General features: G+C 40.5%; 1 protein-coding gene across 3 annotated transcripts; it reads right to left on the bottom strand.

Annotated features, from left to right (window-relative positions):
• Positions 1–2,102: 2,102 nt before the first annotated feature.
• parga (poly (ADP-ribose) glycohydrolase a) lies at positions 2,103–27,900 on the bottom strand. 3 transcript variants are annotated; one of them, XM_069144628.1, is made up of 19 exons: positions 27,805–27,900; positions 27,489–27,581; positions 27,225–27,309; positions 25,945–26,598; positions 25,661–25,793; positions 24,295–24,411; positions 24,089–24,169; positions 23,547–23,621; positions 19,544–19,636; positions 18,222–18,376; positions 14,185–14,264; positions 14,020–14,080; positions 12,972–13,047; positions 9,819–9,966; positions 6,310–6,388; positions 6,087–6,195; positions 5,586–5,691; positions 4,187–4,315; positions 2,103–3,468 (listed from the first exon to the last, which is right to left on the bottom strand). In XM_069144628.1, exons 3-19 carry the CDS (start codon positions 27,251–27,253, stop codon positions 3,287–3,289), a joined length of 2,307 nt encoding a protein of 768 aa, XP_069000729.1. In that variant the 5' UTR covers positions 27,254–27,309; positions 27,489–27,581; positions 27,805–27,900; the 3' UTR covers positions 2,103–3,286. The 3 variants fall into 3 exon arrangements, with proteins under 3 accessions (XP_069000729.1, XP_069000728.1, XP_069000730.1); XM_069144627.1 differs by having other exon boundaries at positions 27,225–27,312; XM_069144629.1 differs by lacking the exons at positions 27,489–27,581; positions 27,805–27,900 and having other exon boundaries at positions 27,225–27,335.
• Positions 27,901–27,911: the final 11 nt, after the last annotated feature.

Here is a 27,911-nt window from a genome sequence, read left to right on the forward strand (position 1 = left end):
ACGGCTCGACACGCCCCCCGCGTATCATGTGGCGCTTCGGTATCCTGCACAGCGTTCAGCCAGCTGCACCCAAAGGTGCCGGTGGTGCCTAAAGGTAACACACCCGAGACACGGAGAGAAGGCTAAAGAGAAATCAAAATCACACTTAAGTATAATTTCAGGGTCATTTTTCTTCCTAAAATATACAAATAACATTCTCAGGAATCGATTAGTTATTGTGTTTGTGGTGTTTTGTTTATACCAGCACTTAGTTTTATAATCAGAACACTAACTTTAATCCCGTCGGATCAATTCTGTGAGCGCGGGCACACACTCCTCAACCAGACAGGTCATTTTTCCTTCCGAGATACATCACACATACAGTATTGCTTTCAGCGTTAATTATATAAGCCAATTAAACTTTTATAAAGGCTGAACATGAGTCATTTGTACAAGTGGTTTTCAGATTGATGAGTTTCTACCTTGAGTGGGTTAAACAATAAGATAATTGGCCCTCCCTCTTTCCCTCCCTCCCAACCCCCTCTCTATGTATCCAGGCTCTTTCCTTCCCCCTCTCCAGCCCCGCTCTCCTCCTCATCAAGATTTTCATCATTCATACTTGGCTGGCACAGAAGGAACGTATTATCAATCATGACAAATACACCACTGAAGGGTGGGGGTGGGGTGGGGAGTGGGGGTGGTGGAGTGGGCACAAGTCATGAGAAGATCTACAAGACAGAGCAGCATGGGTCTAAATATGAGACGATTACAAATCACAGCATCATGTGTTTTTTTTTTGTTGTTTGTTTTTTAACCAAAGCACTATACAGAAGTGTCTCCTTTTGACGACACATTTAAATGTCTATATATATATATACTTAACATAACCAAGTGTTTTCATCCACACTAATAATATATTCATTATTCTGTAATGCTCTGTTACCTGAGAGAGTGCTTCCTTTTTCATTATTTGCATTTGCACAGCATTTGTGTTTGCTGCTGCTCTCCAGCTGACCCGGAGAATGCAGGGTCAGGCAATTATGAACTGAAATGCCATTTTGTTGTAGTGACTTTGCCGCCTGACAAAGATGGAGTGAAGACCAGTTGCTTTCTGGCATTTTATTAATAATCGTGAAAAGACTTGTGCCGCTGGGTAACATTACAGGCTTGATGTTAAATAACATCCTGTTTAGAATAATTACATCACTATAAGGGAACAAAACTGAACCAGCTGTCGAGTATTTGAAACATTTCTTGTGCATCAGGAAATAATAGAAGTGAATATTTTCTAACCTCCTGTTTCTGGCGACATGAATTGTTATAAATAGTCATGAAAAAGCTCAAGACAGGTTAGTCAGTGTTGGGTGACTATTGTTATTCATTTGTAGGATTTGCTTGGCACATTCAGTCAATGTTCAGCATCTAAATAAACCTTTGATTTAATGCAGCAGGCACCAGTAACCTAAATAAAGTTCAGGTCCAGGTAACCCAGGCTCACAGCAGACATCAGCAGTTAGGTCTGCCAAACCAAATTGACTTTGCACACCAGCCCACAGCTCCTTTGGTCAATGCAGGGCTCAGTACAAAGAGCGGGAGGAGCAGATAATGTGTAATCCACTTACCGCAGCCAAGCCTACACACCATTTATGGAAGTCCACGTCATGAGGTTATTTAGAAACCCTAATTCATCTAATAAAAGGATGTTTGAAGGCAGAATCAAATTTTTCTGAAAGCCCTAGGTACATGTGCTATCACAAAAATCAATCACATTTCTAATAATTAAATAATGTATGATTTCATGAAATTAAGTGACAAAGTTGCGGTGCCAAGAGGTACAAGCAGATACATTAAAGTGAAATGAAATCTCTCTGACGAAGGCAAAAGTTTGTAGTATATTTCATTTTTTTCTTGACGATTTGTGAATAATGATGTAAGTAGAGTACATACCGAGAATACAGAGGAACGGCTTCTTGACAGAATTTTTGAGTTCATGTTAAAATGCATCAGTCAACTGAATTGAGGCTCTGCAACCTAAAAATAGTTGTTCCCTGAATTAATTAGCTTGTTTTATACTGACCCTCTGGTTTTAGTTGGCACATCATATTGATTTGAGCAAAAGAATACAATTTTAACAGGATATACTTTAATTAAGAAATTATAATAAAAATAGTGCAAGCTAAAACCCTAAAGTACAGTTCTATGCAATACATGTACGGCCTTTATGTTCATGAATCCACCATTAAATAGAACCCACAATGTCAATCAGACAAAGAGAAATAAAATTATTAAAAAAACAACAACATTTAAGCACATCTCCAAAGTAAATGTCAAATAAAAACTTTAACAAAAATAATATTTTTCGTGCAATTGTTTCTTTCTCTGCTCCCCTCTTTATTTGTATATACAGTATCAATACTGTGCCTAACACTGAATATATTTGACAATGATGAATATATACAGAAGACAGTTAATAGTCTGACCATAAATTTCCTGTGTCTGTTTCTTCTCACATGATTCTCACACCAGCCATTATTTTTGACCGTTTCATATTAAAATAAGCCTTAAGGACAAAATGTTTGTTGAGCTTCAACTTTGTAGAGGATATAAAAGAGCAGCATATATTTGTAGAATATCTGATAATAAATGTTACCCATGCATAGACTACAGTATGGCATGTCATCACCTCTCTGCGTTCAGGAACCTCACCACAGCCTGGGTATGGTAGATAGAGACGACAACTCATCCAAAGAAAAAAAAAAAAAACAAGTAGCAAACACAATATAAGACAAGATAACCGCGGAGGATTATCGTGTCCCGGATCATCAAAGAGTGAAAAGTGTCCACAACCATGCATATGATGACTATTTGGCCGTATTTGTAATTAGTGTGTTAAAAAAAAAGAATTCCACATCACATTTAGACTAAAGAAAGGCCTAACAGCAACCAGGATTTACTATTGCTATAAGTCTCTGAAACATTTCACCACATTTGGTGCCGAACTACGAGGCTCCTTTAACACCACCAGCGAGAAAGGCAAAACTGTGTTTCGGTAGTTTGTGTGTTGGGATCACAAACTTAAAGGGAAGTGTGTGTGTGTGTGTGTGTGTGTGTGTGTGTGTGTGTGTGTGTGTGTGTGTGTGTGTGTGTGTGTGTGTGTGTGAGAGAGAGACAGAGAGAGAGAGAGAGAGAGAGAGAGAGAGAAAAAGTGATTGTAAGCACAAGACAGAGCACACCGAAGTTTCTGAACCTGGACTCTGTTTTACAGAGAGGCAGGGGAAGAGGGGGTTAAATTACAGTTCCCGCCCTGTTATTGAGAGTCTGGTGTTACAAGCGGCATCCCAGGATCCTTTGCCGAGTCCGAGTTGTCGGCGGTTGCGAGGGAAGAGACTTTCTCGTCGATGAAACTGTACAGACTGACGTCAGGTCGAGTCGTGCGGCAGTTGTTGCACACCACATTGAAGTACTCTTTCAAAAGGCTGTACAGCTGACCTGGGAGGGAGAAAGAGGGCGGTGGAGGGAGAGGGAGGAGAGGAGGTGGTGCACGGGGTCAAAAGAATGAAGAAATATGGCGTGAGAAAAAAAAAAAAAAGAGGGACAAAAAGCACAAACAGGTTAAAATTTAAAGAACAAGCGAGAGACCGAAACTACAGCAGAAAAAAATAAAAATGAAAGTGTGTTTGGGCTCATTTATAAATCAAACGCACATACACACACACACACATGCCATGAGCTTTTTTTTTTTTTTTTTTTTTGTAGCTCCACTTTAGGAAATGGATGGCTGGAGGGGAATTTCTCTGAAAGGCTTCAATAAATGTCAGCAGGAGAAAAATGAAAGGAGGGGGAGGGGAGAGGCTGAGGTAAGTTCAGGCAGTAATCCACTCTGCGGCTCAGGCTGAATGGATGGGCTCAGGAGCAAGAGATGGCCCATAAAGTGGAATAACTTAACACAGATGGACTGCGTCCTGTTATTTATGCGTACTGTCCCTGTAATGAAGCCAACAAGGACAACCTCTGCGTGGTGTAAAAGCCTCAGGAGCTCAGTGGCTGATATCATCACCCTTCCTGTTCATTATGTTATCTACCGTAAGAGCCGAACAGACGCAGGGCTGTCAAGATAAAAACTGTAACAACTGTGTGAATGCAGCTTGGCCAGAAGTCCCGCAAACAAAAACACTATAAACATTTGGTGCTTGTGTGCGAGTCTTACCAACGGTGACATCTTCCACGGTGAGAAAAGCGTGCATTTTATAAACATCTCTCATCAGCTGAGCGTCTCCAAACGTGAAGTACGCCACGTCTCTTCCAGCCTCTGCTGCGGCCATTAACTGAATCAGCGCTGAAAACAAAAGAGAAGGGGAATGCTGAAGGGAGAATCAGGCACTGAAAACAACAGGAAACTAATTGGTCAATAAGCCAGAGAAGGTATGGCTTCTGGCAGGAAAGAACATGAGTGACAGCGGCTATTTGTATCAGAAGAGTAAATAATCCACTGCTGGTAGAACCGCCTCATCAACAGCACTCAATCTTTGAGCCCTTGCAAATGAGGTCTTTAGACTTTTAAATATTTAACAGAATGGTTATAGAGTTCAGATTAATGAACATACAAAACAAACCATCATTTTCAGAAGGTCTGTAATCTTTACAACAGCATAACAGCTTAGTCTTGTGTAACTACCACATCTCAAGTCGGCTCCGGTACTTTAATGTAAAATACTGTTATGGCCTTCTAAAAATACAGACTATGCTAATTCCAGGGCTGATGGGCGGAGCCCCCCGGACGCCAATATAATCCTCGGGAGCAAGTAAAGTCCAGTGCATCTATTCATAGTGTGCTGCAGGGGAAATGAACAGCTTCAGATTGAAATCTAACTGTACACAAACAAAACCGTGTTCATGCATTCATTTGCATGAAAAATATATGACATTGATGTGGAAATGTGTTGTTGTTTTTTTTTTGTTTTTTTTAGCACAGCATAGCCTGCATCACTCCAGTAATAGCACTGCCGATGCTCCTTTAGTAGCCTGTTGTGTGACAACTACATTTACATTAATAGTGAAGTTAATGAGAATGTGTCCAACACTGACCAGAAAGACATCCGTTCTAAATATATAGTGAGTGGCACTCAAGGGGACAGTAAGGGGCCCGTGCTTATAAAGAGTGATGTTGTGCATGTCCACCGAGACCAGCATCAGCCGGGATTTACGGTGTCCCTTCCCGATAATCAATCACCCTTTTAATGGAAAACATAAATGTGCGTCAGCTGATCAATAAAGGAAGGGAAGGATTGGGAGAGTGACACCCTGGGAGAGCTGCTAATTGACTAGAGGAGTCTAAGAGAGACCAGCATGTGCGACTGACAGTACATACTGCATCCAGCGTTGGCTTCGATGGCTACGACCAGTGGCGCGGAAGAACGGCTGATCCTGTCTGACCTACTGATATATTGCTTGCCGTTTGAGAGTCGAGAGTTACAATTTTTATACAAGCAGTGCGATGCGTCTGCCACCCCAGTTTTTACCATTTCAAGTCTCACGTGTGGAAAAACTGGTGATGTCTTTGCGGTTTCCTTTCTTTGGGCATATGCTTGTATTTCAGCCGGTCATACCTTTGAGCCGTGTGTCTCCACCAAAAGCTCCACAGCCCCAGTTGCCCGTGGCTACCGCAGAGAGGTGCTTGGTGTTGGCGATATTTCGATAGAATCCACAGTACGCCTGGCAGGAACGCACAGGGAGTAAGACGAAGCAAAGGTGGGAAGAAAAAGACAGAAGAGTCATAAGCAAATGGGACAATTGAAAGTACTAATATATATAGATGTTGTGTAGTGTGGCCAGATAAGGTGTTGGTAGCCTTCAGCTAAATTCAGTGGTGTTACAGATCACAGAGCCTTTAATTAACATCTCTGCAAGTGGTACCTGACAGTATGTCAACGTTCACCAAGCTTTTTATCAAAACACTGAAAAGACTGTCACGTACAACGTGATCCTATCTTATCAACTCCTGACAATAACAGCTTCTGAAAGATGAATAGGCTTCTTGCCCCCTTTCACACGGACTGTTTGGAGAATCGCTCTGCTGAGTGTGAAAGACAACTACATTTTTTCCTCACCTTGTTGAGTTCTCTTGTCATCTTGTCAGGGAGAAACTGATCAAGGAATTGCCTGTATTTCAGAGCATCGATGGCCACAATCTCTGTGCATCTTCTCTGCCAGTCATCCCTGGAAATAAAAGAGAAGCTATGACAGGGATGTGATTTGCATTCGCCCATCTTTCCTCCATTTTCGCCTTACTGAATGTAAGATATTGGGTTTAAATTATCAGAGCAAGAATACCTGGGCGTCTCATCTTTGCAGCTGTTCTTCCATTCGTAACTCTCAGCATAGCCAGAATATTGACTGTACTGCTCGGTTCCTGCAGAATGAGAAAGACAAAGCCGAGGAAAAACTGGCATTATTCTGGGCTCTGTAGTCAGAGCACACAGTGGGTCAAAATCAAGTTTCAGTACCTTATTTCTTAAATCAAATTTAGTGCTTTCTATGCTCCCCATGTGAGTACACGGTATCAGCCTGTATTGGATTGTCATGAATAAAGCCCATTGATTTAATAAGTAATCTGCTTTGGGGTTTTAAATTAAAAGCTTTCAGCCACAATTGGCATAAATAGATGGAACAGAAGAAGCTGACATTGGTTGCATGTGCAAAATACTTACATTACACCTTAGTGTGTTATTCATCAACTGATATATATTTTTTTATTTTTATAAATATAACCTCTGCTGGTATGTGCAGTGTGGTAGTGCTCAAGAGATTTCATCATTAACAACACGGCTCTGCTCTATTTGGGAAAATGATGCTAATTAAATACATGATACAATACAATACATTATGCATTAGGTATTAGGTATAAGGTGGTTACACAGCACGTCACAGGACAGCAGGAGTTAAGTATGTGATTAACATAAAGGCTTCAGGGTCTACTGTATGTGCTGCCAGAGTAAAGTGTGCTACGAACAGAATAGGGGAGATTTTCAGTTAAGTTGATTTTTCAGACCTCGAAGCTGTGTCCACTTTTACATCCAGTCTATGGCAAAGACCAGCAATGGTGTACGACGGGTCAAATAAAAAAAAAACAACAACAACATTTAAGTAAAGTTTGTTTACACTCAAGAAGGCATTTACGTCTGTCTCTGTGCCGAGCCATGCAAGTTAATTAAATGCAAATAAGAGAAAGAATTCAGAAGCATCCTTCAGACGTGGCTTTTAACCGAATCACAGGAAAGCTTTGGCTGAACGAACAAAAGGAACACGTACTTTATTTCAGCCATACTGTGCCACTCGTAGTCAAGCAAGTCACGTAAAGCTACAACACTAGCGACTCCTAACGTGGAAGAATAGATTATTCATATCATTTGGTCCATCATCAGGAGCTGTACTCCTCCTCCCTCACCTTCAACCTATTTAGTTTGGCGTCCTCCCAAACAGGCTTCCATCATGAGATTACATCATGGATCTCTACCTACCTATCAGAGAACCTATGGACATTCACACTTTTATGTTTGTTTTTAGTTTAGTTTGTTTAAGTATTGTAACAATTGACTTCTAAATGCACTTGAAAACTGACGTTAGGACACCTTTGAAGGTGAAGAAATGTGATTAACTTGACCGAAAAGGAAAACGGAGAGATACAGAGAGTTTAGAAACAGAGACTAGACTTTAAGATGAAACACTGCATGCGTGTGAAGAATATTCTGAGGGTTTTAATGAATCTATGGCGTAACTGGCCCATTCCATTAGTGGAGCAATGACCTTAGTTGGGCTATAAATTCCTTTCTGTCCAAATGTAATAAAGTTAAGTGGAGAGGAGGAGGAGGAGGAAGAGGGAAGAGGGAGGGAGGCAGAATGATGGGTGGCGGGGAGGAGGACGGTGACGAACCACTGAAGGTCATTTGAGAGAAATGGGAGTTTCACAGAAGACAACACGGCGCCACACAGAACAGACCACGCTTGGCTTGAAGAGACAGAGGGTCGATTTTTACATTGCGTGTGTCTATTTGGTGGCGTGCGTGGTGTGGGTCCGGGGCTCTCGCACTAACTGTTCCCTGCTCTGCTGTTCACATCCAGCATGTAAGGAGCACTCAAAGTACAGTGACAGAGAGCACATCAGACGATGCCAACTTTTAGTCTCTTCACGTTTTGTACGTCTACATATAACTCGTCCCTTCGGTTCAGAGAAGACTCCACCAAAAGAAGCAATCAAGTGCAGGCATTTTTTTTTTTTTTTTTTTTTTTTTTTTTAAGTCATATTTCATGTCCTGAAGAGGCATCATTATCAAACAGGATAATTACGCTCTTGTGTGCAAAGGATCATTTAAGGTCTCGGTGAAATACAAGCAGCAAAACAGAACAAGCGGTTGTTAAATATTTGTTATGCCGTGCTAAGTATATAAAAATGAATACGACGTGACATTAATTGTCATTAATTAAGGTTGCGAGGGAGCAATGAGCAAAAAACGTCTCGCTACACGATGAGACAACAAAACAAAAATAATGACGGTAAACTTGGATGTACATACTTGATCGAATTACATTATGCAGGCGTTCATACTGTGTACACCCCTATGTTTATCTTACTTCATTTTTTTTTTTTTAGCAGCAAGTCCACACAGGCTAACAGAAATAAGCACATGCCCATTTGTCTCTCACTGTAAAAAGAGGGGAGTGAGCTGTGAGGCAGAGAAAAAGGTAGGATGTGCAGAATAGCACGAGGGAGGGAAGTGGGACGGCAGAACACTTAGGCCGACCAAACGGTGAGTTGGTTGAAAAATAGAGCAATTCTGCTTCGGAGAAATGAAGGATAACTGGGCAGTCTCAACTGAATCAATGCAATGGATTTACCTTCAGACTATAAGAATGTATGGGGCGTAGGTGGGGAGTGGGCGGGGGTGTGAATGGAGCCCAATAAACACGAAGCGCTCAATGAACATGAAGGAAAAAAAAAAAAAAAAAAAAACCACTAGTTTAGCCTTAAGTGTAATATTAGAAAGGTATGAGATACATAAAGTAGATGTGTATAGTAAATTGGACGACGAGGAAAGGCAACAAAACACCAAACAAACACTAAAGGTTCAGCGTGTGGGATTTTGGGGGATTGATTAGCAGAACTAGAATATGTTATTGATAATCGTGTTCACTAACGTGTGATCATCTAAGAATCGTTGCGTTTTCGTTACCTTAGAATGAGCCCTTAACGTGTACACAGGGAGCAGAACCTCTTCCATGTACTGACGTGTTTCTACGGTAACCTAGAAGGTACAAACCAAACACTGGCTGGTTCTTCAAACCCACCACACACAATCACAATCTTGGGCGGTGAGTGAAATAGTCAGCCAGTCGCAGTCAGACTAACTTCATGCTTGTAATTTTACAGTATATTCACTGTGTGAAGGGAACGGCTTGACTTGAGCAAGATACTCTCTCTCAAGTCAAAATGCTGATTGGTGAAAACAGCAGCAAAGACATATAGCAAGGCAACAGCTGCTCACTGAATGTCTGCCCTGTAATAACTCTGTCCTCTGCACCTTGTGGGAAAAGAGGCACCATGTCACAAACAGTCTTAACTGGGTGGAAACCTATAAATAACCCACCCTACTATCCCATTTCTGTATCGGGACATTACTGAGAATTCTTCTGTCAGCTTTTGACTACTGTGAATCTGGAGCAACAGTTTCATAGCTGTCTCTTTTATCTCACTTTCAATCAACAGTTGAAACAAAGAGGAGCAGAGGAAGGAGCAGACTGAGTCACATGAAAGCGACGCACTTGAATAGAGAGAGAAAACACACCTGTGATGATGAGGCATTCGTTGGATTCCAGAGCTTCAGTAAAGAGGCGAGAGACAATGAGTTCCGGGTTGATGACGAACCTGATTTCTTCCTGGACCAGTCCATGTCCAGTGACCCCACCACCTACAAGCCTGTTTGCAAAGTCCACCTATAGTGAAATAAAGAAAAAGAAATAAAAGAGGTGACCGAAAAGTCTCAACCCCTCAGTCCTCAGAAGATACTTTACGTTCTCCTCTTCACAGCTTTCGTCATCACTCTTGAGCGTTCTTGGGTGGTTTAATAGAATTTATATTCTATTAATATTTGTTGAAAGCAATGTCCACGTCATGTTCGAGTTAAAATTGGAATAGGCGATATATTTATGGCACAACAGAATTCTAAAATTGCCCTTTGACCTGGCCATGCAATGCAGACGAAAAGAACTGTGAGGTTTTGCGAATGTTACTGCCATTACTTGAACAAACGGCTCTTTTAGTGTCTCTATAAGTGTCACCCACTGTGGTCATTTAATACAGATGAATGTCCAGGGATCATAGCATTGCTTCCTGCTAGGAAATAATTCAATCAGGAAATCACATCAAAAACAACAAACATGGCATCTAAAGACATACTTCAGATACCAATAAAATCCACTATTAATGGGGAGCAGAACAGTAACTCATGAATGTGTGCAGACCTCCTCTATTTTGTATACATATATAGGAGAGTAACAAGTCGCCGGGCATTCCCTGTGAGGACCCACAATTTAGTGTTTAATCCACAGCGAGTGAAGAAACTCTTGTTTTAAACCAGGAGTGGGTACTTAATTAATCTTCAGCATTTATCATGTTTTAGTCTGACAGAGGAAAGGTAGCACAATAAAATAACAAACCTGCAGAAGGAAATTGATCCCCACTGAAATTTTTTGGTTTTGCAAAACATTTTTCAGCAATCCTACAAGTTTTGTCAAAGACACCCATCAGTAAAAATCTGTATTTATGTGTCGGTTTTTATATACGTCGATGCCATGACTGAGCATCTCTGTTTGCAAGTTGAGGGTTTCCATATCATTGAGCTGCAAACGAGCGGTGGCGGGGTTGGTGGAGACAGAGGTGAGGACTATTCGCATATTCATAGATCTGTTTTTACTGAATAAAGGAAGGCAAAGGTGTAATTACATCTAAGCCGTACAGGGATTTTCTTCTTGGGAAAAACTTCTAAATGTGTCATTTTTATGAACAGAGATGAGTTTTTAGGAGTTTAATCAATGTCAGAAGAGGGACTTAAAGACCTTGAATTTTGGGATTTGATCCCAAAATTTATCAGCGTCCTAATTGTGGTTGTCAAGGCAAAAAATAGTTACTGAATATCTCAACCCAAATCAAATCCATGCACTGCTACAGCATAGAAACAAATGTTATGCAACAGCCTATATTTTCAGTGAAAAAACAATATTGCAGTTAGAATTGACAGCCAGCGCTAAACAGTATTGACTGTAATATCAAGTGTTACAAAAATGAAAGTTAACAACGTTCTTCTAAATGAAACTTCAGTCATTTCAGCATTTGGCAGAGCTTTACAAGTGGCAACTTCAATCTAACAGCAGGCCTATTAATTTGGTCCCGACTAAAATATCTGAACTTTTAGATTGCTTGCCATCACATGGGATTATTCATGGTCCACAGAGGCTAAATCCTACTGACTTTGGTGAAGTTTTAACTCTTCCTCTGGTGCCACCAGCAGGCCAAAGTTTTCACCCGTCAAATGAAATCTCTCTTCATTACTTGGATGGATGACACAAAATTGTATACAGACATTTGTGGCTCCAGACAATTAACACAAATAAACTTTGACGATCCTGTGATTTTTCTACTAGCGGCAGGTATGCCACATGGTTGTCATTTCAAATCGAGTGGTTTTACACGAAATGCCTCAATAATTGGACGGACTGAAATTAAAGCTTGTAAACAGATTCATGCTTTGAACAGGATGAACTGAGATCCCTTTCATGGTCCCCTGACTCTTCATCTGGCAACAACTTGTCCAGTTCTTTGGTCTATCACCAAAATGACTTTTCATCAGCATCAGCCCATCAACCAAATTCAGCTTTTATGCTTAACAAAGATGCTTAATATCTGTTGCATGTTAACATTAAGACATTATTGGCATGCTGATGTATTGTATGAATTTTTAATCAAAGCACTGCTGTGCATCACTGCAGCCTAAGCGAGCATGGCTACAGACTCGTTAATCACTGCCCTTAAATTCAGCGTATTACTGTAACATTAACAAATAACTGAGACAAACCCAAAAGTACTAAAGAATTACAGCTTTGCGCTTATTTTCCTGGTGTCCTGTTTCTGTGTAGGAAATATTTTGGTGTGATACTGGAGCTTCATGCCACGTGAGCCCACTCCTTGTTTTTGCGGCACGGATAAGAGAACAACACATTCAATCACAATGCTGATATTTAAACAGCCTGTCAGGGGTGGAGGTTCTGCTCAGTGGCCCACAGCTATGTCAATGTGTGTGACAGTGTGTGTGTGTGTGTGTGTGTTTTTTCTAACCAGTCGCTCAACTCCTCACCTTCTTCACTGGTTCGGCCCGAACACCCCCCCCCCCCCCCCCCCCCAATCTCACCCCCTGACAGGATGACAGCCCACTCTGCCCTATCGGAGCCCAACACACAGGATAGTGGCCAGCCTGCTGAGGTAGCCATCAATCCGCCTGAAAAACTCCCTCCTGGCCCTCTGGGTCAACCCAGTGAGATGGCTCACCCTCGTCATCTTTTTCTCCACATGCCTCCGTCTCCCTCATCCCCCCACCCCAGGGTCCTCTCCTCCACCCTTGCCACTCTGAGCTACTCATGTGTATACATCAGTTGTCAACTGGAGGAAGAAAAATAAAACAGCCACACAGGAACAAAGAGGGGGGTGAGGAGACGGGGTGAATCTATGCAGACAGGGTGTCTTCCTGTCTGCATAACATACGCAGATATGACCAAGAATTATACAACTGATTTTCAGCTGCAGGCACAGCGTTTTGAAATCTGACACGGGAAGTGCTTTTCAGTGACTGAGGGACACCGACATGTGTACTGTCTTTTAATAGGCCTCGCTGAATAACTAGTTCTACTTCACATCAGATGCACAACTGTAAAAGAATTCTCCTTACCTGCAGCATCCCGTATCCATTGTCCTCAATCGTTCCTTTACACGTGATATGTAGGCGCGTTAGCCTAGTCTGGGAGCTTGACAAAAAAAAAAATGATTGCAAGAATTTGAGCAATAATAGAACACAAAGACTAACAATCCACATCACATTGACACAGTTCCTGAAACATAGCCTCCAGCCAAATGTGTACTGTGTAGTTCTACTTCTGATGTCCATTTACTACATTTTCTAAATGAATTCATTGTCTTTGAACTAGTAGCCATTAAGGAACATGAACAGAAAAGTCACAAACCTGATCCCATTCCCAAAGATTATTTGAATAAAACCTGTAATTATCACCCAAAACAAAAGGACCATTCTGGGATGACCCCATAGTCCATCTGGTGGGTTTGTTGAGGTTTTATGTAGGTGGATATAAAGTAATGCTGACGTGTTTGTGAATAATCATTCCAAAGAGTTTATCTGGGCCTCTAAGGGACTTCCAGTCCCTGCTGTGAAGGCACCTTCATGTTGACTTGGTGGTAAACACAAAGGTTTTTTACGGTCCTTTAAGAGTATATAATCTATCATCTCCACCACAACCCTTTCCACAAGAGTTTATCTACATTTGGAACCATTTAGTTTTACAATCCCACTTTCTACAAAGCTGTTTCACTATCATATTTCCTAGTAGGAATGGTGTCAACGAGTTAATGGTGGTGGTGATGATGATGAGCTTTGTACAAAAAAAAAAGACCTTGAGGTGTTAATTTTGTTTGGGTGAGGTAAAGACTACGCAGACAACATCAACATTTTTCAGATTTGTTCCTTCAGATTTTCTCTACACTTCAGTCAAATTTTAACAATCTGATATCGCTTCATGCGGAAAAAAACATTTTCTGACCCAAAACACAGCATACATCCATATTTGTCTAATGTAGAAAAAAACTAATGCTCCTTTATATACATTGTTGTGGGTTGATTATGACAAAAGTCCTAATTTAATTTATTTTAATTCAGGTCATGAAATCATAAAATTCATTAAATCTAGGCATGTAGTGAGTATTACCTTTCCCAGTTTGGAGGATTGTTCAGGGTTTGTCTTGTGAATGTAACAAGACCCTTGGGCGCTTGAAAAACAGAAAGAACACATAAAGAAATTAAGTTTGTAAACTGAAAAACACAAAAAGCATCAAAGAGAAACAACATCATGTGGGATATTTCCCGTGCTTACTCTTCTCTGTAACTCTCCTGAAGTAACACAGCAGAGTTTTCAATTTTTCAATTTTTTTTGGCGAAGAACCGTCAAACAACCTGAAACGGAAAGCAAACCGAAATTATAGTTTGCAGAGGTTTTTCTATTTTTAAATTGTCCATGTTAAAGTTTTTAAACCTTCTAACAACAACAACAACAAAAAGAAAAAAAACATTTTACTGAAAATATATTTTTGGCATTAAATAAAATGATGTGTTACATTTCAACAGATGAAAGACATGCATGTTTCCCCCAGTCATTATCTACAGCTCACTGCATAACCATGCAACAGCAACATGAGTGAGGTCAGGCTTTCAAACTGGCATGGTGTCTCTTCCATCTACCTACATCCTTCATACAATGGCACTGCCTGAGGCCATGTCTCAGTTCTTCAGAGTTACTATTAAAACTAGGCTGGAAGGATGTAGGGAGAGACCACTGGACGGGCAACTTAAATCAACCCATACTGGTACCCTCGCTCCATTAAACGTGACCTAAGCTGATGACTAATCACAATTCAGCGCTCCTTCCCACTGCTTTCTGCTCAGGACCAGTAGAGAAATAAAAACAGAAGGAACAAATGAAATGAAAAATGTAATGCACTAAAAGCCAAAAAAAAAAAAAAAAAAAAAGGCAAATTCATTCAAGATAATACCTGCGTATCAAGTGTGTTTTTCTCCACTGTTTAAATTCCTTACACAGAGTTTTACACACTCTCTGTGAACCTCCCCATCCCACCTATTCCATTAGTCAGTGTCAATTTGGCAGAAAGCATCCTGGAGGACACTATGCCTGTGAGACAGTGTAAGTGAAACATCAGGGATGTCCAGTATAGCCGCAAATAATGTTTTGCTGGAGAAAAAAGGAAAACTCATTATGAAGGATTTAGTCACAAGATATCTTGCAAAAATGTGCATTTAAGGACAGCCACAATAATTAGTTAGTTCTTATCCAGCAACTTATCTAATATTAAGTGAACATGGAGACGCTGTTTCTGACAGTTTTACCAGTAGCGGTTGAGGAGTTTTCTTCCAAATGAGGCAGGGCCACCTCATAGTGACTCACAAACAAGAAAACTAGGATTTATTCCTCAGTAATGAGCTTTCATTGTTGACCAAACTGTTAAACCAAGTTCCCTATATCGTTTCCTTCTCAAAAGGAGGAAAACACAATCTAAAGAGATGAAGTCTCCTGCTTTCTATTCTCCCCGTTGAATCTATTCATCACTTAACAGAGGACAAACCTTGACAGTTCTGCCAAAACAGCAATCAGCAGATTGCTTGCTGCTCTGCTTGCCCAAGACAGAGCGCTACTGTAGCCGATAAGCAAAGTGACGGACACTCCCTCAATTACCAGAGGAAGGGAGGGTCAGTAACGATCCGGGGCCCATTTTAGACTGCAGTGGTTGTCTTGTCTTGTCTCATCTTCTCAGAAACACCAAGATGCCCCCCCCCCTCTTGCTCTTTCCTGTATTTCGCTGCAGGCAGAAATGCTGATAGTGAAGGCAGGCCCAAGTGGTTCAGAGACGGACAACTTTGTAACTGAATCAATGCTTACTTTATTACGGCACCCATACAGATGAGACACAGATGATAGGGAAAGCATGATTAAGGTTTAGATAAAAAAAAAATAAGGGAGCTGAAGAGGTGGGGTGGCGGCTGAGGGAGTATTACTGCAAGAGCATCTCCACCATGTTAGGCAACAACCGGAAGTTATTGCGAATGTCACTAATGAGGAGAAGGTGCCCTAAGGACAACGGGGAAAATTAAGTTGAGGTGATATCTGGACAATGTCATGGCTTTATTGAGGCACTTGAAGTCCAAAAATACAGTAATAAAGCTGGTAACAAAGTCTCATTACAACTCTTGTTACCAACAACACCTCGACTTTCTTGACATTATCAGCCAGGGGAAAACAATACGTCCCACCAAATTCAGTTAGCCGTCTGCTCAAAGTCCTTCGGCAATATTTCAAGTCAGTCTTTAAAAAAAATAAAATAAATAAATTAAAAAAAAAAAAAAGGGGTCAGGTGCTCATATTAACACTAAGATCAGTTTTGCTTGCTGTATTTATCCGTTTATACTGACCATTAACGAAGTACTTCTTCCAGGATTATTAGTCTTGTTCGAACCAAATTTCAACAGGGAAACACAAATATAAGTGCCTCAGTGCAGGAAAGAGCGCTACCGCAGGTCGTTTGTTCCGACGGCTGTCAGACTCTTCAACACCACCATAAAATAACGTTGCACTGTTCATTTCATTTCATAGCACCTGACACTTTTTCCATTCATCCTAAACTGTATATATTTATTTTATTTATTTTCATGTATACAGTCTGTGTGAGTGTGTATTTAATAATTTCTCATTTTTCTAAAATAATTATTTTGATCTATCTTATTTTATGAATACGTATTTGTAAATTCTTTCATATTGCGTGCACCTTTTTTGTGTTTCTATGCTGCGGTGACGACTACATTTCCCCACTGTGGGTTTAATAAAGTCTAAATCTAATCTAAATATAAAGAGGAAATATTATACTGAATTCATTGTGACTATGGAAGATATCCACTTGGCTCTCATTAACTCCAGATACATTTCTAAATTCATTGACATTGAAACTTAATGGCCAGCATAAACAGGAGGGACGATTTAGATACTAGTTCATATCGTTTTAGGGTGGACTTAAAAATTAAGAATTTATCCTTTGAGTTAGTTTTCAACAGGAAGTATGCCGGACAACATTGACAAAGATATTTCCCAGAAAACTGGTGACAGACGGCCAGCAGCAGCCATCACTCTTCTAAGTTTAGCTCAGACTGTACACATGCAACACTGCCCTTTCTTCCAAATAAAGTTGCACCTTAAGATTATGAAAAGCCAGAGACCGACAGACAAGTGTGCGCTGTGAAAACAGTCTATCAAAACAATTTGTTTTAATTAGCCATCCCAGGCTTTCTTAACAGACCACTGGTTCTGAGTAGGTAGAAACAGAGAACCCCAATTTAACACTCCTACTCTGACACAAAGGACACAACAGAAACATGGAGAAACATTCTCAGCCCACAGACCCATCCTCAAGTCTATAAAGTGATATTTGCAGCACAGCAAACACTTTGAACTACCTGACAAAAATAAATGAGACAACAAGCTATGACTTTGCTTAACGACCAGATCCAATCAATTCAACATGTTATAACCCCGTGCACGTATGCTAAAAATAAAACTTTAATTGTACAATGAACTAACTGGACACTTGAAATATCAGTAGAGGCTGAGTAAAAAAAAAGAAAAAGAAAAGGAACTCATCTGTCAAAGGTTTTCAAGGCAGTAGTGCCCCCTGATGGAAATCAGTTTATTTGACTTTGACAGGATCAAAAACAACTCAATCAAAATTCTACTACACTGTAATTAGAGCTGGGCCATATATCGATATTATATTGATATCATGATATAAGCCTAGATAACATCTCAGATTTTGGATATGGTAAAAGTGGTGTATTTTTACTTGTTTTAAAGGCAGCATCACAGTAAAGTGATTCAATTTTCTAAACTTACCAGACTGTTCTAGCTGCGCTGTTATTTTCCGTTCGGCATTTAGTCAGTTTATTTACATATATTAGGTATTTTGCCAAAAAATATTGTGATATTGGATTTGTCCATATCCGCAAGCACTAATTGCAGTAGATATTTGTAATTAATAGGGAAAATTATACTTATATCTAAATGTATTTGATGCCCAATTACTAGAAAAAAACACTTACTAAAAACAATCAAAGATAACCTAAAAGCAATTATTATGTCAACAAAACCTGGGCAACGATCTCAGCACAGTCTGCTAAGATCTCCTCGGTCCCCGGCTTTAAATAATGGCTCAGGGACTCAGCATGGGACTGAAGGGGCAAATCTCATTTTATGAATAAAATACTAATGACGGCAGCCGGCCCCATTACCATAGTGAGCTAATGATTACTATTCTTGGCCTTTTTGGATTTTTCGCAGGGGTAGTGTGCCTTTACCTGTAGAAGTTGATCTCGGGATAATTGCAGTACTCCGACTTGCGGGAGTTGCGTCGGGGGAATGTGCAGAAGAAGGAGTTGGCCAACAGACAGGATATTTGCTCCTGAGACAGAGTCAGGGAATGGTTCATCCCTGACTTCAGTAGAGGAATTGGCTAGAAAGAGAAAATAAAAAGCAAAGAGACAAAAGCCGGGAGACAGGGGATTAGAAAAACAAGGACAGATGCAGGGGGAAAAAAAAAAAACATACAAGGTTATGTGGGTGTAGCAGTGTAGGTTTGGATGGCTAATGAGGGCAGATAATTAGTTTAGCAATCCAGCAAGCAGAGGAGACAAGACGAGTTCCATTAGGTAAATGGGTGGTAGTAATTAAGGTCCTGTTTTTCTTGCTGTCCCCCAGGTTACTCAGTCAGACACACGGGACCCATCTATCTTCACTGATTAGAGCTAAAGAGCCTCTCAAGGCTGCCCAGTTAGCAGATCAATACCAGCTCTAATAATGCGCAAATAAACATAAGCCTCGACGTTTAATACTGCAAAACAAAGAGGAGAGACTCAGAAAGCTTCATTATCTTTCTGCTACAAATAATGCTACAAATTTCCTCCTTCAGTTAAACCAGAGGATCTTTGATGTTCCGCCCCTGGTATCTGTCTCCAGTAGCAACTAGAGGGATTTTCCTATTCTGCCCAGAGTGGGAGCTGAATTCACTTAATATAATTCAACTGAAGACTCTGAAATAGATAATGTGATTAACAAAATATCAATCTTGTAATTTTTCAATTGCTATACTTTATGACAGAGAATGAAAATGAAGACAAATGAAGATGACATTTCAAAGATCTGTGACATGGATCAGCTCCATTTAATGTGAATGAAAGAGAGGGGTCCGGTTTTACCAAAATGTAACTGCTCAAAAGGAGGAATGTCTACAGTGCCAGGCCAAAGAAATAGACTGAATGTTAAAATTCACAGCATTGAATGCAAAAAGTAAGTGGAGTTTCCTCAAGTTCACAAGCATTAGACATGAAATGGATGACAGGACATGACATGGAACTCTCTTCTCTCCCTTCTCTTTACTAATGAAGCAGTTCTTGATATGGACCAAAAAGGGGCATTCATTATCTGCCAGTTGTAACTCATGAGTTGATCCTGTACAACATCCACCACTTTGCCTCTCATCCCTGCCAGCAGCACATTTTTACATTCTTATATGGCTTAAAAACTCCCAATTTTTTTGTACCTATTATTCTCCCACACAACTCAAGCACCCTCTAAACATAGACTGTGTATCGCACATATTCAAAAATAGCTTGACACTTACCAATGTGCAGAGGTGATGAGCTTTGAGTGCCAGGTTGACCATCGCAGGTAGTATGGTATCAAACAGTTGTTGTACTTCAGAAGGGTCAAGATACTGGAGAGCAAAGAAAACAAACAAACATACAAGCTGAAGTATTGTTTAATGGGATAACTCTGTGGAGCTCACTGCCTACTTAGGCAGGCAGTTACTCGGAGCCGGCAGTCAGAGTGACCGATTATATCTGACGTGACAAATCGGTTTGTAACACCACTGGATTTTCCAACCAAAATGTTCAACAAAAAGTAAATCTAACAAAAATATTTTACAAATCACATACACAAGAAAATTATTTCATCAATGGTAAATGGTCTGCACTTGTATAGCACTTAATCACCTTTACGTTCTCAAAGCGTGGTTTTTTTTTCCATTCACCCATTACTGAGACTGAGCTGCCATGTAAGGTGCCCGCCATCACGAGTACATTCACACACCGATGGTACACCATCGGAGGCAACTTGGGGTTCAGTGTCTTGCCCAAGGACACTCAGGCATGTGGACAGCAGGAGGATGAGGAGGAGCTGGGGTTTGAACCACCAACCTTCTGATTAGTGGGAAACCCACTCTGCCATCTGAGCGACAGCCACCCCATCAATGGTGTCTTGTAATTAATTAGTTTAATCACAAAACCAAATCTATTCCAAAAATATCTCCTTTATGTTTGTTTGTACACTAAAATCCCAATTCCCAATTATATTACCTTTTAATAATATGAAAGCAAAGCATGACAATTGATTTTCAACTGTACAATATTTTCTCTAAGGTTTATTATTGTCTTATTAAGACAAAGAGAAAGGATGGCGATGAAAAATATGAGGCACCAACTACTCGATGAAAAGTTGAAATGGTCTGATAACAGTGATTCTGAGGTCATGACCCAATACCAATATCCAAGGAATGCTCTCTCATATACAACAATCCCAATTTTCACTGAAGGCAGCAGAGGTTTATTGTTGTTATTGGGTGAACTCGTACTCCTCAGATATCAATAATCCCAACACTTCAGTGGTGAAAAAAGAAACAGAAATGCTACAGAGCTGCTCACTACACTGAACCCGTTTCAGAAGAAAGTGCCATCAATCTGAGACCGAGCCCGCCACGGCCGAGCCATCCATACTTCAGCCTGTAGCTTACCTCAGCATCCATCTGCAATTCCCTCTAAAATAAACACACAGTTATTCCATCATACACCCAGATTTACAACGCAATCATTTATGAGCGTATTGGCTTCGCATGTCACTGTCATCAATCACTTGCCTTATTCTATCAAGGTAAGCAGTGGAGCTTGTGCTGATTAAATGGACCTTGTGGAAGCAAATGCAAATGACCAATTGTAGAGAGAGTGGCAGGGTGGCTTGATTTTCAACAGGAAGTCTTCGGCGGTTGATTTGGTCAGGAGCATTTATATGGCTGCAGAGCAGGTCTGACTAAATGCTGTCAGAAGTAATGAGCTGGCAGACATCATAAAGCGCTCCTGGGGGACTAATAGATGGTAGTTGGTGATGCGGCAGGATGAGGGCAGAAAGATGATCCCTCAGCCTTTCCCCAGCTACAGCAGCTGGCCACACGATTAGGCTACACACACAAACTATGCTCTGCACACCAATAAAAATGATAGACTGAGGTCCGTCAGAAAAGAGAAAATGTAGTGCCGCATGGTCTAATGATGGATTACACATTGTCAACCCATTCTGGTCTTTACAAGTTATTTTAATTTCTTGGCAGCTCAACCCAACAATGTTTTTTCCAGTACATTTAGTGTGAAAAGCTGACATAATTACTTGTTTTAAATACCTGTATGAGAGCGAGTGAAACAAAAAAAAGTGACAAAGCACAAAAGTGAGAGGATGGTGTTGTTGTCTGACTGTTGAATGTTTATGCACACCTGGAACATCAGCTGTACTTTTCCTGGGCTGCTTACCGGCTCAGCCCTCAGACATTCATCAGAAAGTGACACAGTGACAGTTTCATTTGGCAGAGGAGAAACACCAAGACGATTTACAGACAAGCCCTAATTTGGATAACCCCCCCCCCCCCGCGTGGCTATTACACGTTGAGCAGAGTGTCAGTCACTGGCTCAGGAGCAATGTACCTCTTGACAATTACCCCGGCGCTAGAAAAATGTCGCTGCAGATTTAATTAGGTGGTTTTAGCAAAGGAGTACAACACTCAAACTCGGCACAAACCACAGCAAAGGTGGAGTATTTCTTTTAGGAAACAGGCAAGAGACCCTGCAGTACTGTCCACAATGTACCATTAATAAACTAAACTGCTCACCGTCACAGAATGGTTGAAAACGCAGGCCATGTGACTTTTCACTCTTCATTAGACTACGCATTAAAGATAAATCGCTTTGGATGGTGCATGTCTGCTGTACAATGGTAACTGTTAATCATTTCTGCTCAAGTGTTGTCGTGATGCTCATTCTTCCTGCATCCACCAGCTGATGGGGACAGAAAAGAGCCTCAGCCAGTGGGTGATCTGTGCCTGTGCACATGTAGCTAATCACATAGGTGCATCACTTCTGCCAATTAAAGCACATTTTATAAAAAAAATAAACTTGTGACATTCAAACCTTGACTTGTCCTCCTGTGAGCACCACTCTCCTTTGTAAAATGCCTCGGCAGCAAAGAAATGAAAAAAGTGGGGAGGGAGACACCGTGCTTAGGGCAGTGAGTGGACAGTTGGGAGTCGCTGATGCAGTAGGTTTCTGGAAGAGTCACGTACTTTGACGGCCTTACTTAGCATCCTTCCACATTTATTGGGCCTTTTAATTAAATTGGTTTAAGCTATAAAAAGGCTTAGGCAGCTATTGATCTACTGAGCTCTCTGCCTTACTCGGAGAAATGATTTCAGAGAAGAGGGAAAAAAAAATACCATTTCAGAATCATCTGAATTTAGCTGAGTCATACATGATGTGAAAGGACGGACATCAGGTTCAAATACCAATCTAACGGGACTCTAACAGGAATCACAAGCTCCCACTTAATTGTGAAAGCCACATTTGAATAATGATCTCATTCTTAATGGCTCTAACCAGAACATTCATTTTAGCCAAAAGCTATACTCCATAATTTACCAAATGAAGGTAACCAAATTAGTCTTGAAGCTGAATTTGATTTGCTATCTATCCAAAGACAGTCTTCTTTTTATGGTCACTTTGGGTGGTAATATATTGTATAAGTAGACTCACTTTTCAAATGAGGCTGGCAATAGACAACCTTTTCGGAGGCAATTTATGTAAAAGGACTGAATCGTTAGTTGGAAATCCGTAAACTCCTCAAACAGTTTTAAAGACAGGTAATGTTGATCCCACATGGGACAAAGTTTCTCTAACAACAGGTATGTAATTACAGTCCCCCACTGTCTGAACAGAGGATGAGTGTTAAAAGAAAGAAGGAGGGAGACGGAAAGAAAGGAAGACGTTGTTCCCTTGGTTCACCTGCAACAGCTGCTGCCGCTATGCTGTGCTCATCTGTCCTAACTGTATGCTGCTCCCATGAGACTCCCAGGTACCACGAGGGGACGACTCACACTGATGGGCTTGCAGCCAAAACAAAGGGAAGCAGATTCCCATCGCGATAACAGCTCTAGTTTACTCCCAGCTTTAGCTTCATTTTTCATTACGATAAATCTAAAAACACAATCATGTTGATTTAAACAAACACCGGAAGCGCACAGAGCCACCTGTCAGAACTGTGATTCACACAAACTCGCTGCTTTTCACTGATGAAGTGTGAGGAAGTAATTGTACAAATAGAAAAAGGAAAGCCTATTACAAAAGAACAGGGTTTTAAATTAGGTTTACCACTTAAAAGAATTTGATTTGGCTTTCAAATGCCACATGTTCAGGAAAGAAACCTGTGTAAGACATGTTTTTGAAATGAAGTAATGCCAGTAGTCTTTTAAACAAAACTTTTGTACAAGACAACCCAATAAAAATCAGGTTACAGTGACGTGAGCTTACCTCTGTGCAGAAAAGGTTCAAGGCAGTGAAGTCCCATTTCTTTGCATGGGCTGTATTATACCTCAAAATTGCATCCTGTCGAGGACATGACGAGTTATATATTCATAGAAGACAAACTTTAAATATATGACACTCTATGGCAGCAGAATAACAAAACATTAATGCACAAAAATATTCGGGACCAGAGGTTGCACATCTTCTTTCACACAGTAAAATACTGCATAATTGTTGCAAACTCTGCCACCATGTGGTTGCTTATGGAATTAGTTCGGTACATTTGAAACTGCTGTGACAGTTTGAGTGTAACAATGTAGGATCAGGATATCAGTGCAGTAATGTTTAAAAGCCTTCTTTATGTCACTCATTTTCTAAATGAATTGTGTATTCAGCTTTACTAAAACACAGCATGTAATAATGGAGAGGAGGAGAGAAAAATATGTGGTTTATGTTGTTTGCCAACATGAAGAGGAGAGAAAAGAAGACAATAAGCTGCTTTCTTTGGTTTGGAATCAGCCCAGTCCAGCAGATCACGGTTGTCTTACCCTCACATCCAGTGAACTTTTAAAGCCTGCCCGCAAGGCAGTCTGGATCAGATCCCACCGACTTTGGAAACCACTTCCATCCTACATGTCATCAAAAAACAAACATACTTTTACCATTTCAATGCTATTACCCTGACAAACCTTGTTGAAGTAAAACAGCATGATTAAAATGATGCATCTAAAGAGGAAGACTACAAGTAATATACCTCCATAGGAAAGAGATTCTTATCCGAGCAGGGCATCTTCACTGACACATCATCCCACGCATCTTTGAACTTGTTGGGGTATGGGACAGGGAGCACTCCCTCTCTGAGGAGATCTGTCTGTAAAAGGGAAATAAAAAGCCAACGGAAACAAGATTGTTGTTTGTTGTATTGTTGTATTGTTGTTTTTAAAGTGGTGAAGATTAAAATAACTGATATCTATTTGCTTATTAAAATAATCTGAATTACATTATAAAAAAAAACAAAAAAAACATCTGAACTTTAGGACAGTATGGTAGATATTATAAAATTAAAGTCTCACTCTGCTCAAAAATATGTTTTTACTTCTTGTTCCTATGTTTGAGCTTCACTGTGCAGAACGATGTATGTGCAGAGTTTGACATTAGAAGGCTGTTTTCACAATCATTTGCTGGGACGGAAAAGTTTCTCTGTGCTTGCTGAAAATGTGATTTTAAGTGTTGAGCCTACACTCGTGATTTCTGACATCACAAATAGTTTGGAAGCTAATCATGGTTCAATATTCAACTTCTGCATATATGATGTAGACACTTGAAGCCTCCAGGTCACGTGCTATAAACTGAGAATTGACTTTACGGTGAAGTATTAGACATCTTGCGTCCAGCTGTAAATTATGTTAAATTAAATATATTGGGATTTAAATATTTGCATTTTCATAGATTCATTTTGAACTGATAATTGAACTTTTTGTGATATATCAAACACATATCAGCTTTCCACGCAGAGTATTTTTATGTTTTAATAGATGTCTGGGAGGATGTTAAAGAAAAAAGGGTCACTATGTGCAGTAGATTGTTCAATAGGCCTGATGTTTAAGCTCAATGCAAAGAAAATGAGCGTTCAAGCTTGACACTTCATATTCATATGCCATACATTCCTTTGTTGGCTGACTAAACAAATGAAATCCCTCCTGTCTTTCTTTACAGTAAATCCAAATTCATTGTTGCGATTTAATGATGGGTAGAGTCTAGTTTGGTGCTTGTTGATGGTAAGAGCACGTTGTAGCTACACAGCAGCACTGACAGAGTTCCTTTGGGACTAGCGGTGGGAGACAGTCTGATGGGACCTTTACTGACAAGAGCCCCTGAGGGGATCGTGGAGGATGGCTTGGCTCGGCCCAGCACTGTCTCCCCTTTCCCTCTTTCACGCTGTCTGTATCTAAAGAGTCTATTTTACATCCTCTCTCCTACTTCCCCCCTTTTTATTTTCTCTTAAAACACCAAGTGTTCTCCCACTCCCTAGTCACATCTGCAGGCACGCTCTTGCTATGACTGCAGTATTCTTCACCACATACAAAGATCCAAAAATGAACAAGTGGCTGTTGACTCACCCGGATTGTGACAGTGTGATTAGGCACTACTTTCAGGTGAGACAGAGGTGGGGCACACTGGGGTATTCTGTTTAGCTCATCTATGGCTGTCCCAAGCCATTCTTTGTCCACGTTATGCAAAGCGACTGAAACACTGTACAGAATCAAAGCGAAACAGATCAGTTAATTACAGTACAACCAGAGAGCAACGTGAGTATAATGGAACAAGGGCACAAAAGGAAAGAGGATTCACAGATTACAAAAGATAAAAAGAGGAAGACAGAATTAAAAATGTTCACAAGTACCTTTTCAAAATTGCACCTGACTGGCTTTCATTTGATGAGCGACTGCACTCTGCTGTCTCAGCATCTTCTGTTCCCATGGCAACAAGCTGGACTCTTTCTTTGGTTGAACTTCCTGATTCAGAGTCTTTGACAGTCTGCTGATGTTCTACTACCTGAGCCTTGGCACAGGCCGAGTCCTCTGCACTAGCACTGCCATCATACTCCTTGTCTGCACAGTTGTTGATGGTCATGGTTTTACAGACTGGACTGTCAGGGCTAAGCATCTCCACATCGCTGGGCACACTTACAACCTTACTGGGACTAATACTAGGACAGAGGGTGAGTTTTGGATTTGCAGAGTGTGCAGCAACACAGGTTGTTTTGACGGGGTGGGGACCAGGTGAACTGGGCCTCTTAGATTTCTGCCCATTAGTACAGTGTGTTTGAGCTGTGTTACTTTTACTGCCGGCAAGATCAGATTCATCCAGCTCACCTGCAGACCCACAGTCAATTGAATTCTGAGAAGCAATGTCATCGTGTGTGTTCTCTGTTAGTACACAGTCTTTTGCAGTGTCAGAAATTTGTGCTTCACAAAGGAGTTCATCTTTTCCATCCGTTTGGTTTGTTTGTGGCACATCAGTCTTTAGATCTTCTGGTTTGTCTTCAGCAGTCAAACTGCAACAGAAAAACAAGGTGACAAGTTAGCATGGTCATTTCATAAAATGTACTCTTATGATCAAAATCAACAGCTTTGTAAACTCTAAGCTCAGGCCAATATGTTGCTTCCTAAATTTAGGATGTTTTCAATCCAGTTTTTTTTTTTTTTTTTAATGCAAATCTTATTTGTGGTGTAGCTACATGAAAAGTAGTATGCAAATGCTCTTTGTGGCTTACAGTGATGCAATGAGGTTGTTGCTTTAGGTTTCCAATGGCATATGCCAGCCAACTGTTCTCACATGTGAGGCACTTCTACGACATCCGATGCACAGTTTCATGTGTCGATCGGATGAGCCTAAGAACAGCATCATAAAGGCTTTAACCAGCCTGAGGAAGAGCTGCACTCGGTACTCATCAAGGTTTAGAAAACACTGGCCATATGAACTGTTTTTAAAAACTTAAATTACATGAATTGTACTGGTTTCATCTTGGATGCCTATGGACCTTCTTTTGAGTTCAAATTGAAAATCCTGCATCTTTGCTTTTTCCAGACAGCCTGGCTTATTACATGAGCATATTCCTTCATTAGAAACACTAAGAACAATATGAGCAAGGCACAAACATTTCTCCACAAAAAGCATTACCTTTTTTGAGAATCCATCACTTCATCCATCTTTCACAGGACAAACAAGGCGACTCCAATGTAAAAAAAAAATTTAAAAAAAAAAACTGCTGGAGAAAGAAAAATATCGACACTGAAAAAAGCCAAACATTTCCAGCTTTAAAACAAACCCAGTAAGTTATTGCATACAATAGCTACATGGTGCCTTTTACGGTGTCACTGAACTTCACCTACAAAATACGACGCTTTGTTATTGTCTCGTCTTGGACGGAAGAACCTGTCTTACCTTTGTGAACGACAGACAGGACGACTTTAAACAGGGGACTTCGGTTTACTTGTCCCCGATATGAAGCTGGACAAGTCGCCGGGGATAAAGTCGCTGTAAGACAAGGCGGTAAAGAACAGCTTTCACTTTCATTTCCGGTATCACTCTCATTTTGACAAAAATAAAAACCAACAACACCCTCGACAGGATGCGAGAAGCTAGCTAACTAACCACAACAACGTTTGATATCACCTTCACGGCTTAAAAAGAATAAATACAAAAAGAATAGTTAGTTACGGGTGGTACAATAAATGTTTTGAGGGATTTAGCTTCCTACCTTGTGGTGAACAAATCCAGTAATATATATATATATATGAACTATTTCTCTCCGGACTACATGTCACTATAAATGTTGTCTTCGTTGTTGCTAACTGCTACACTTTG

This window comes from Embiotoca jacksoni, unplaced genomic scaffold (genome assembly GCF_022577435.1).
Source record: "Embiotoca jacksoni isolate LCO1_2020_lvr unplaced genomic scaffold, fEmbJac1.0.p SCAF_12, whole genome shotgun sequence".
Taxonomy (NCBI): Eukaryota; Metazoa; Chordata; class Actinopteri; family Embiotocidae; genus Embiotoca; species Embiotoca jacksoni.